The sequence below is a fragment of the Suillus fuscotomentosus genome (assembly GCF_016647785.1).
Source record: "Suillus fuscotomentosus strain FC203 chromosome Unknown F5891scaffold_127, whole genome shotgun sequence".
NCBI lineage: Eukaryota > Fungi > Basidiomycota > Agaricomycetes > Boletales > Suillaceae > Suillus > Suillus fuscotomentosus.
In genome coordinates, this window is record NW_024539639.1 from 25,151 (window position 1) to 37,073 (window position 11,923).

General features: G+C 45.6%; 1 protein-coding gene across 1 annotated transcript; it reads right to left on the reverse strand.

Moving 5' to 3' along the window:
* Nucleotides 1–8,927: 8,927 nt before the first annotated feature.
* On the reverse strand, nucleotides 8,928–9,489 carry F5891DRAFT_1197614 (uncharacterized protein; the record flags this gene model as incomplete). Its single annotated transcript, XM_041368510.1, has 2 exons — nucleotides 8,928–8,971; nucleotides 9,021–9,489. The coding sequence occupies 2 exons, from the start codon at nucleotides 9,487–9,489 to the stop codon at nucleotides 8,928–8,930; spliced, it is 513 nt and encodes a 170-aa protein (XP_041218108.1).
* Between the last annotated feature and the right edge of the window lie 2,434 nt (nucleotides 9,490–11,923).

The following is an 11,923-nucleotide window of genomic DNA, read 5'->3' on the forward strand; positions in this document are numbered from 1 at the left end:
CTAAGCCCTAATGCTGCAAAGGTCAGTGATCTGTTTATTCGCTAGCTTGCATACTAACCTTTCACGTTTAGTCTGTCTCATGTTTGGTGCTTACCACACTGAACATTATCCTGAAGGTTCTTGGCATCGTGGTTTTTTTGTGTGTGCTTTACTTGTTTGGGTTAATGTTTATGTACTAGATCTTAAGTTGTTCTGTAGGCTTTAAATATGGATCAGATGTAGCTCGCTTCCTGGAATGCCAATGTCTGCAAATAATTTTATTTCTGGTATGTTCAAAGCCTCAAATAAAAGCTGAAAATGTGGCTAACATCTAGTTCTTCCCCCCGATAAAAAATGGTTTTTCAGTCATTCTATGCAAGGAAGTTCAGCAGTTTGTCTCGTCGTAACACTGTGCCTCGAAGACAACTCAAGATCACACTCAGCAAAGAGGCACGAGCAGCGCTCAAGGTTGCGCAGTGTACCAAGGCTCGCAAATTCAAGGATGCCCTTGATGATGCCTGTGACCACATCAATGAGACTACAAAGACGATTGCTGGGTCTCACCAGAAGAGCATTTGACGCATCCAAAATCAGTTGTACTTTGGTCATGGTGCGCTCCGCTCGAAATGCTCGAAACCAAATCTCTGGAATGTGTTTTACTGGAAGAAAAATCAGGACAAAGAAAATCATAAGTTTTGTCTTCTTTGGCTGCTATATACACCCAGACAGTCAAGGTAGAGCTGCACTTCAGTCGCTAGTCCAGGACAATAAGGAAGCATACCGTGTGCTGTCAAAGCAAGAACAGGACGACCTCCTAAAGGAGTTCGCGGAGCACAGAGATACCAAAACTACTGGTATGCGCATTTCAACGAAGTCGAAGGTAAACGACATCACCCATACTTTAAAGGCCGTTGAGAACGAGGTTTGGAAGTCTATGAAAATTTACATTGTAGTCTTACTAACTTCTTATTCATTCCAGCTCAACAGTCTTAAATGTCGTACTGGTGCCGAGTGTATTCTATTCGCAATGCGCTGTAGAAACAACAATACAATGAGGAACAAAAGAGGCTCCTAGCTGTATCTATAAATGTTGTGAGATTGCGTGTTGCCTAGTCTGCTATTCTTGAGACGACAAGTGCGTTCGACCCTAGGGGAAGCGAGTGCAGCAAGGATCTAGAAGTGTGCGCTGAAGCGAAGCACGAGAAAGTGCAGGTGCGCGCAAGGCACGAAGGCACAGGAATGTGCTTCGCTTCAGCGCACACTTCTAGATCCTTGCTGCACTCGCTTCCCCTAGGGTCGAACGCACTTGTCGTCTCAAGAATAGCAGACTAGGCAATGCGCAACCTCACAACATTTATAGATACAGCTAGGAGCCTCTTTTGTTCCTCGTTGTATTGTTGTTTCTACAACTGGAGCCCACCACGAGGGGAGCAGTCAGCAAGATCTAGTTTTGCTCATCTTCGCACATAAGGTCAATCTCCTTGCAATTTCAAAAGCTAACCAATTTATAGTTACGCATTCCTGCACCTTGTGCGCGCACTTTCCCATGCCTGTGCACCTCGTGCACGCACCTCTCCTGTGCTTCAATGCCTTATAGAATGCCCATCCATGGCACGGCAAACGCACCCAAGTTTGACGGCACTACAGACAACCTTGCTGAATTCATTGACGCATATAAGCAGCTCGCTGATGAAGCAGGACTCCAAGGACTCAACCGCATCAAAGGTATTATCCGCTACCTTGAGCGCAACAATCAAGAACTATGGGGTGGAATGCCCGAGGCGCAAGTAAGTGATTATGACGCCTTCTTAGATGAGGTGAAGGTAATGTATCCTGGATGGGATGGTAAAAGATGCTATGCGCTCGCAGATTTGCGCGCCATCGCGCGCGAATACGCTAACAAACCGATGCCCTCTTATACAGAACTCAGCAATTACCTGCATGCATTCAGGAAGATTATGCAGCCACTCATGGATGAAGACCGTATTGGAAAGGCCGAACGCGACCGCTTATTCATGGAAGGAATCCCTAGCGATGCTCAGGCGCAAATCCGCTTGTGCCTTATGATCAAGTTCCCCGACCATCATCCATACGACCCATACCCGTTTATGGATGTCTTCGCAGCTGCGCAGTTCCTATTACCTGCGCGCGCTTTTCCCATGCCAAGCGCACCAGTAAGCGCACCAGTTAGTGCACCCATGGTAGCGCCAAGCATGCCAGTTAGTGCACCAGTGGCTAAGTGCAAAGATTGCCATCACACGAGCCATGCAACCCAGGATACGACCATTAGCGCTAATGCGACAGCTGGACTCTTCTACCGCGCACCCTCAGAAGTTGTACTTGACAGAAGGTCACCAGTTCCTATTCACGCGCCTCGCGCGCGCGCCCTTTCCGTGCCTTCGCACGATTCATGCGCACCTCAACCATTAACTGCGCCAGCACACAAAGCTATACCAGACTGCATCACTTTAGATCATGAACTCAAGCGCACACTTGCTAAGCGCAACCAGAAGCGCACCACAGGCGCCTCTTCACCATCATCCTCAGCAGCACCATCTCCTTCACAATCCGCATCATCACCATCATCATCATTGTTATTGCCGCTCGCATCATCAGAAGTCAGGGATGACTCTAAACATCTATTGCACACTAACGCGCCATTGCTCGAATCACGCGCACCTATCGCTATCACATTGCGTGTGCCTACCGCTATCGAATCACCAGAAGTCAGGGATGACTCTAAACATCTATTGCACACTAATGCGCCAGTTGAAACATGCGTGCCTATCGCTATCGCATCGCGCGTGTCTATCGCTATCGCATCGCGCGCACCTATCGCTATCACCTCACCAGTGATCAGGGATGACCCTAAACATCTATTGCACAATAATGCGCCCATTGTGGAAGTTATTACGCCATCACTCGAAACACACACGCCTATCGCATCACTTAAGGAAGAAGTCTCGCCAAACGCACCATCGCCATCACCGCTATCACTGCTTGCATCATCAGAGGTCAGGGATGACCCTAAACATCAATTGCGCCTTAGCGCGCCTATAGAGGAGCCTCCTACCGCATCAAAGGCTCAAGTCGCACCTTGCATCAACCAGAGTTTGTCTCTGGAAATTCCAGATGTCACTCACGATCACGCGCACATCGTGCTTTTTGCTTCCAGTCCATGCATCACACCATCTAACCACCAAGCAGAGCATGTCTCAGGCGACCCTGGCGCGACTCAGGCGCACCATATTGCGCCTGAGGACACGCAATGCGCGCGCCTAGAGGCATTGTATATTTACCCTCGTCTCATTTCGCGCTTTTTGTCTTTTTCATGTTTGAAGCTCTTAAGGAGCTATATGACGCTTCCAAACACTTTAATTTCATCTTCGCACCACCCCTTGTTCACCCGCCATGATCGCGCACGTTCCCGTGCCTCGCGCATTCAGAATTTTAGCAGAGTTTTTGCACTATTGCGTTTCTATTGTTTCTCCCCTTTTAAATCACATTTCTGTCATTCAACACAAGGTAGATTACAATCAGTCATCCAGGCGCGACTTAGGCGCGCACCTGACACATACATATGCGCCTAACTCCCCTATCATCACCTTTAACTTCGCACTTCCCACATTTATTTGCATTCTTCGCGCTTTTGCTTACCATGTCAATTTCATTCCTGCGCGCCCTGATGTGCACTATTCTCCTTCACCTATGCGCCTATTGCGCCTTGATATACCACCCTTACAGCCCATTTGCACAACATTTGCGCCTAATTCTACACTATATACATCTCCTGCTAACGCATTTGCAGAGAAATGGCCGTTCTTCGCGTGTTCGGCCAATATAATCAAATTCGCGCGAAATCGCTTCAAGGCGCGCACATCGCGCGGATCCTATCAGCTTGTAGAGCGCCCCTACACCCCTTACAGCGCCTCCCATTGGCGCGCCTTCAACCTGCAGCGCGTTGTGCAGGAATTCATTCTGCCAGTCACAAGCCCCCCCAAGCGCGCCAGCCTTGCACATTCCAACCCTACCTTGGGTAAAGCATCAGCTCGCAAGAGACATGAAGTGCGCTAGTCATGCGCACTCACACGCGCTCAAGGAGGAGGATCGAGCACTTCAGCAGTGCGCCAAAGAAAAGCATATACCAACACCGTTTCATAGGATACTGTTTGTTTTACCCTGGGTTTCGTCCAGCGCTCTTTCATTTTCATTTTCTCTCATTATAATGCTGTCCAAAGGACTAATAACACACTGATATATATGCATATAGGAAGCACCTAGAAGAACATAGAAGAAAAACAACAAAACAACCTTAGATTGTGCCCGCCTAGCTCAATAGTATTATTTTCTCTTCGCACGCATGACGCGGCACCATGCTCTTTTTACCTTAGAATGCGCGCAATATTCCCGCGCCCATGCACCTCACACGCGCGCGTGCGCGCTTCCCGTGCCTTGCTCATAGGAAGGTGTAGATGTTGACAGCCGCATGAAGAAGACAAGTCGGATAGGACATCCGCAAAGTTACTGTTTTTTCCTTCGCATTTTCACATATAGTTTTACTCACATTGTTCAAACCTTACCACCTAATATTTAGCGCGCCTAGCAGGACTTGGTCTGGACATGGATTGGATCGCTCTTGGACCATGCCAATTCGCATCATATGCACAATACAACACACGCGACACTCATGCACTTTCTCGCGCCTTGTGCGCGCGCGCTTTCCCGCGCTTCACGCTGTACATGCGTGTCTCACTCACGCTTCGCGCTGTCTTCTTAGATATATGATCTATAGATAAACACCTATAAAACCAAATATCTCCACGGTCAGCAATTCAGACAAATACCAATAACTGATAATGTGGTCGTTCGTGGGTGGCTTGTCTTTGCTCCTAAGGTACAGTCAGCAATGTATAGTTCTGCACAACAGTCAGCAGTCAACAATCAACAGTCAACAGTCAATCCAACAGTATGGGTATGAAGCACAATGATAACAGAAACAGAACCCCATTGGTCAGCGATCAACAACAACAACAACCAAACAACAGCAAAAATATCAAGAGACACAGTCACTCTAACAGTATAGAGATGACACAATACAAACAGACACTCCTCCTAACACTTCACACAGCAACAATGATTTGTACACAAACTTAGTGCAGCAAGTTGTGTGGAGTTACAATGATAATCCCCCTCAAGAACAAAACAGGTGAGACTACTTGTCAGACCTAGTCAGAGCTACCGTAGCACTCTTAGCCTAATATTGAACCTGCTGCCAAGGAACTCACAATGAGTATTCAAACAGACTCAGGAACGGGCGGCCTTGGACTTTAATACCAAGTCCCCTTTTCAATAGCTAAAGCCTAACTCGCAAATGACTACTTTGGCCCAGTATAACACGCAGATGTCTGAGGTCAGCGATTCACTGTCAACACCTAAAGTCTCCCCACAAGACTATCCTAAGTCTTCAGTGGACAAAAGAGACAACACCAAACTTCTGGGTAAGAATGAGACTGAAACTTTGATACTTGAGAGAAAGTTGATAGGAAGGAACAACAACACAATCAGACTGCTACAACAGAAACACCAACACAGTCACGTTCACAGAGACTGTTAGCAACAACGATCACAACACACAGAGACAGCGATCAAAAGAGATGGTCAGCACACACAGTCACCAACACACCACACTCAAACTTGAGAGACAGAGAGAGTGAAACAGAGAAACAGAGATGTTAGTTTCACAGTCACAAATCTCAGACACGTTTCCAGAGAGACAGAGAAAAACAATCTCAGAAACAATCTCAGAGAGACACAGACACAGACACAGACACAGAATAAAACAAAAAGAGAAAAACACAAATAAAAAAAAGAACACTAGTCTTGCTAGTTGTCAGACACAGTGAGCTCAAGGTATGTGCTAGATGTTCAACACAGTGAGCTCAGATATGTTGTGCTGGTTGTTGAGCACAGTGAGCTCCAACCTTGAACCACACTTGCTGAATGCTGATTCACACTTCACTCACAATTTTATTCTGAGAGGGTAAAAGTGGCACTTGGGCATGCATTTATTGGGCAAGAAACAGCTCCTTATATAGACAAATTGGTGGCTATACTACTAGTTTCTCGTACTTAAAGTTGTAACTTTACTGTGATAGTACCAAGTCACACGATATCTTTGAGTCAAAAAGTAAATATTCATAACTCTCATTGGTATAATGATGAGTCAGCAAGAGCTGTGTATAGCCCATGGGTCAGGTGTCCCTTGATGACTCAGCTAGACAAGGAGTGAGAAAGTGATTACATATTGTGTACATATGTTTGTGCAATCTGTGGCTGATGAATTGATTGGTAGCATAATGACATAAGATGCATATTTAAGGATTTGTAAGCTTTCCCACAGGGTAACCTTACGCAAACATATTTTTCATAGTCACCTGATATGTGTGAGAATCTTTCTGAGTCATCCTCATGGCTGACTAAGCAAAACTCATTGCAAAATTAAATGTACAAAAATATTCAGTCCACTCGTGTATAATCTTGTAAAATGAAAAAAAGCGAAAAATATTCCCTTAGCCTTAGTCTGACTTCAGATCACAGGAAAAATGATTTCATAGGGCATAGGGCTCATAGGAGAGTATTAGTCATCCATGCACCGAACCAGTTTGGTGCAGGTCAGCGCGCCACATCCATATCACCCTTGCATCATCACCTCACACCCATGGAACACTATTCACACCAGAAGTCACCCTCGCAATTCACCATGCTATGCTGCATTCTCACGCCTTGTGCATGCGCGCGCATTCCCACGCCTTCGCACCTCGCGCGCACCTGCGCCTTCCCGCGCTTTGCACCTCGCGCAATAATTCCTGCACTCGTGCATTCATCGCCCAACAACCCAAGCATTGTACATGCATCGCATGCGCATACTATCACTCGACATCCTCACCACACGCGCGCTGAGTGGGGACACTCAGAATTTAAAGTCCCTGGGAGATGTAGAGACTCATGCCTCTCATGGTGTGACATGGCAGTTTCCACCAAGGAGTGCATAGCACGAACTTGTAGTGTCACTCTGTGCGCTACCCACAGCTATCCCTATACAAGGCGCAGCTTTCCTGTGCAACGCGCACCATTCCCGCGCTTCGCGATGTATACGTGCGCGCGCGTTCCCGCGCTTGAGCGCCCTATAGCGCCAGCCATCCAGAAGCATCTATCCACTGTCCACCAAGCCCTCTAGTGCGTATATTTCCATTTCTTTTATTAGCATATCATTCCACCTCTATTTTTATAATGGACCCTTACTTATATATATCTTTACATACCTACTCGGTAGCGCTTCGGCTCTGCATGACCGTGCTTAGGCGCGCTATATAAGCGCCAGCAGTACATCCTACGAGAGGGAGTTTTCCACTTACTTTTCACTTACTTTCCCTTTAACTTACTAGTTACCACCCACCATTTTACTTAGCAGAACATAGTAGAAGTCTATTTGTCTACACTTTGCATCTCTCTTCTCTTATATTGCATCATATTAGCACTTGAGTCAAACTTCTCTATTATTTCTGCATACGCGCGCGCGTTCCCGCGCCTTCGTGCCTTGCGCGCACCTGCACTTTCTCGTGCTTCGCTTCAGCGCACACTTCTAGATCCTTGCTGCACTTGCTTCCCCTAGGGTCGAACGCACTTGTCGTCTCAAGAATAGCAGACTAGGCAACGCGCGACCTCACAACATTTATAGATACAGCTAGGAGCCTCTTTTGTTCCTCGTTGTATTGTTGTTTCTACAGCGCGAAGCGCAGGAAAGCGCGCGCGCGTATGCAGAAATAATAGAGAAGTTAGACTCAAGTGCTAATATGATGCAATATAAGAGAAGAGAGATGCAAAGTGTAGATAAATAGACTTCTACTATGTTCTGCTAAGTAAAATGGTGGGTGGTAACTAGTAAGTTAAAGGGAAAGTAAGTGAAAAGTAAGTGGAAAACTCCCTCTCGTAGGATGTACTGCTGGCGCTTATATAGCGCGCCTAAGCACGGTCATGCAGAGCCGAAGCGCTACCGAGTAGGTATGTAAAGATATATATAAGTAAGGGTCCATTATAAAAATAGAGGTGGAATGATATGCTAATAAAAGAAATGGAAATATACGCACTAGAGGGCTTGGTGGACAGTGGATGGATGCTTCTGGATGGCTGGCGCTATAGGGCGCTCAAGCGCAGGAACACGCATGTGTGCATACATCGCGAAGCGCGGGAATGGCGCGCGTTGCGCAGGAAAGCTGCGCGTCATATAGGAATCACTGTGGATAGTACACAGAGTGATGCTATAAGTTTGTGCCATGTACTCCCTAGTGAAAACTACCATATCACACCATGAGAGGCATGATTCTCTACAGTGCGGCTCGACGGATCTTCCTTTACGAGGAGTTACCTTCGCCACTGAGGGAGTTGAAAATTTCATGGATTCGGCGATGGGAATCGACAACCAGGATTTTGTGAGCAAGATGGAAGGATTTGCGATCCAAGGGATCAAAGGTCAATTTGTTTTTGTCGACACTCTCACCTCTAATCTAACATTATTTTATTACAGGTGCTGGGAAGAATCATCAGCAGCTCGTCTCTGACATGCGTGCCTCAATCCGGAAGCTCATTAATGTCAAACTCTGTCAGTTTGTTTGCTTCCGCGATGGCAGTATCACTTCGTACATATGCTGCAGGATTTAACTCGCCATGTTTTGATGCTACCTTAACTCACATGAATATGTTGTTCGTTCTAGATCAATGGCACTATCTAGTTGTTTGTTTCCTAGGATACTTAATTCATTTCGTACAGCATTATGTTTTGACCAAAAATTGTCATTCGGCTAAATACGACAAGGAGAGGTACTGTGTGTGAGATAACAAGGACCGGGAAATGGGGATGGGACGCATGCGCAAGTGATTACATAGTCATGTCAGCCTCCAGCTAAGGCACCAGTAGGGTAGGGAAAACAGGCAGCTGTTGCCAACGATTGAGACTGACACAAAGTAAAATGTTAGCAATGTACCTGGCAGACGTGTTGATAATGTGGGGGAAGCAATGATAAGCCACATCAACAGTGGGCTGGCGATCAAAGGTGTTGATGGTATAGGGAGGCAGCGCAAAGATTGCTCCAATGAAGATGACAGTGAGCTTGAGTCGCCCTGGAGAGAGGTTGTGGTGGTCCAAGGAAAGGGAGGACAGGCAATGGCTGCGGTAGGCGTAGATGATGGTGAGGGGAAGCTGGCAGTCGATGTGATAAGGCAGCGCTTGGTCTGGGATGGGAGAAGCAGCGCAAAGATTGCTCCAACAAGCATTGACGACAGAAGGATGGTGAGGGGAAGCTGGCAGTCAATGTGATAAGGCAGCGCTTGGTCTGGGACAAGAGAAGCAGCGCAAAGATTGCTCCAATGATGACGACAGCGAGCTTGAGTCACCCTGGAGAGAGGGTGTGGTGGTCTGAGCAAAGGGAGGGCAGGCAACGCTGCGGTCGGCATAGACGACAGTGAGGGGAAAGGGTAAGGTGCGTGTGAATACTAGGGCACATAGTTAGCTATAATAGGTACTATGACGGGGGCAGACAGATTACATACGCAGGAGTACCTGCCCCCCACTATGGATAAGCAGATAGGTAGAGGTCATAGATGATTTGGGGCAGTATTTAATGCTGGTGTTGAGGTTAAACACAAGCAAGCCTAATACATCAGGGAATCGACCCTAAATTGATATGACCAGATATAATTGGTAATCAAACAACATTATTATACACCATGTTTTAGCCTTAGATATTATTATCATGGTGTCACACATATCTAACATATGATAAGACTATGCCAGAAAAGCATCGCCTTGATGCATGTTTTGCAAGCAGACAGCAGTGTGATACCAGCCTTGGATATTATTGTCGTAGTGAAGCACATATCCAACATATGATATGACTATGCCAGAAAATCATCGCCTTGATGCGTGTTTTGCAAGTAGACAGCAGTGCGATACCAGCCTTGGATATTATTCTCGTAGTGAAGCACATATCCAACATATGATATGACTATGCCAGAAAATCATCGCCTTGATGCATGTTTTGCAAGCAGACAGCAGTGCGATACCAGCCTTGGATATTATTGTCGTAGTGATGCACATATCCAACATATGATATGACTATGCCAGAAAATCATCGCCTTGATGCGTGTTTTGCAAGCAGACAGCAGTGCGATACCAGCCTTGGATATTATTCTCGTAGTGAAGCACATATCCAACATATGATATGACTATGCCAGAAAATCATCGCCTTGATGCGTGTTTTGCAAGCAGACAGCAGTGCGATACCAGCCTTGAATATTATTGTCGTAGTGAAGCACATATCCAACATATGATATGACTATGCCAGAAAAGCATCGCCTTGATGCGTGTTTTGCAAGCAGACAGCAGTGCGATACCAGCCTTGAATATTATTGTCGTAGTGAAGCACATATCCAACATATGATATGACTATGCCAGAAAATCATCGCCTTGATGCATGTTTTGCAAGCAGACAGCAGTGCGATACCAGCCTTGGATATTATTGTCATAGTGAAGCACATAGATATGACTATGCCAGAAAAGCATCGCCTTGATGCGTGTTTTGCAAGCAGACAGCAGTGCGATACCAGCCTTGGATATTATTCTCGTAGTGAAGCACATATCCAACATATGATATGACTATGCCAGAAAATCATCGCCTTGATGCATGTTTTGCAAGCAGACAGCAGTGCGATACCAGCCTTGGATATTATTGTCGTAGTGAAGCACATAGATATGACTATGCCAGAAAATCATCGCCTTGATGCGTGTTTTGCAAGCAGACAGCAGTGCGATACCAGCCTTGAATATTATTGTCATAGTGAAGCACATATCCAACATATGATATGACTATGCCAGAAAAGCATCGCCTTGATGCGTGTTTTGCAAGCAGACAGCAGTGCGATACCAGCCTTGAATATTATTGTCGTAGTGAAGCACATATCCAACATATGATATGACTATGCCAGAAAATCATCGCCTTGATGCATGTTTTGCAAGCAGACAGCAGTGCGATACCAGCCTTGGATATTATTGTCATAGTGAAGCACATATCCAACATATGATATGACTATGCCAGAAGATCATCGCCTTGATGCGTGTTTTGCAAGCAGACAGCAGTGCGATGCCAGCCTTGGATATTATTGTCGTAGTGATGCACATATCCAACATATGACAAGAACATGCCAGAAGATCATCGCTTGATGCGTGTTTTGCAAGCAGACAGCAGTGTGATACCAGCCTTGAATATTATTGACATAATGTCACACATAGATATGACCAGGTAGAGCTGACCAATAAAACTCATTATGACATATCTAATCTCTAGATTAGAATCCCATGATATTATATTTGTGCAACATGTGTATGAAAGAATATCATTTTGATGTGCATCTTGTATGTAACATATGCATGAATATATATCTATACTAATGCCATCTCATTTTGATATAGTGTGAGGTAGATTTGATTTTGATTTACTCTTGAAGGCGGACTGACAGTTGAACTCTATGCATTGTAACTGATCTGTGCCTGCAGCAAACCTTCTTACATATCTAACATTTCTCACGCTGATCATGGTTCCATAACAGATACTATCCATTACGGTTCTATTCGTGACGGGCCTCTATTTCGTGAGTCACACTCATGTCACGAATAGTAACGGACAGTCACATTTACGATCCTAGAGCTAATTATTGATAGTTTTGTAGCATCCTATTGAAAGTTATGAGCATCCTAGCTGCACTGGACATGTTTTTTGAGGCTTAATATCACACAATGTTCAGATCAATTAGGTTTCACTTGGAACTGGGTATCAGGACGAGTACAGTGAAGTGTAAGATGTAAGGAATGAGCGCGGTGTTACTATAAAAC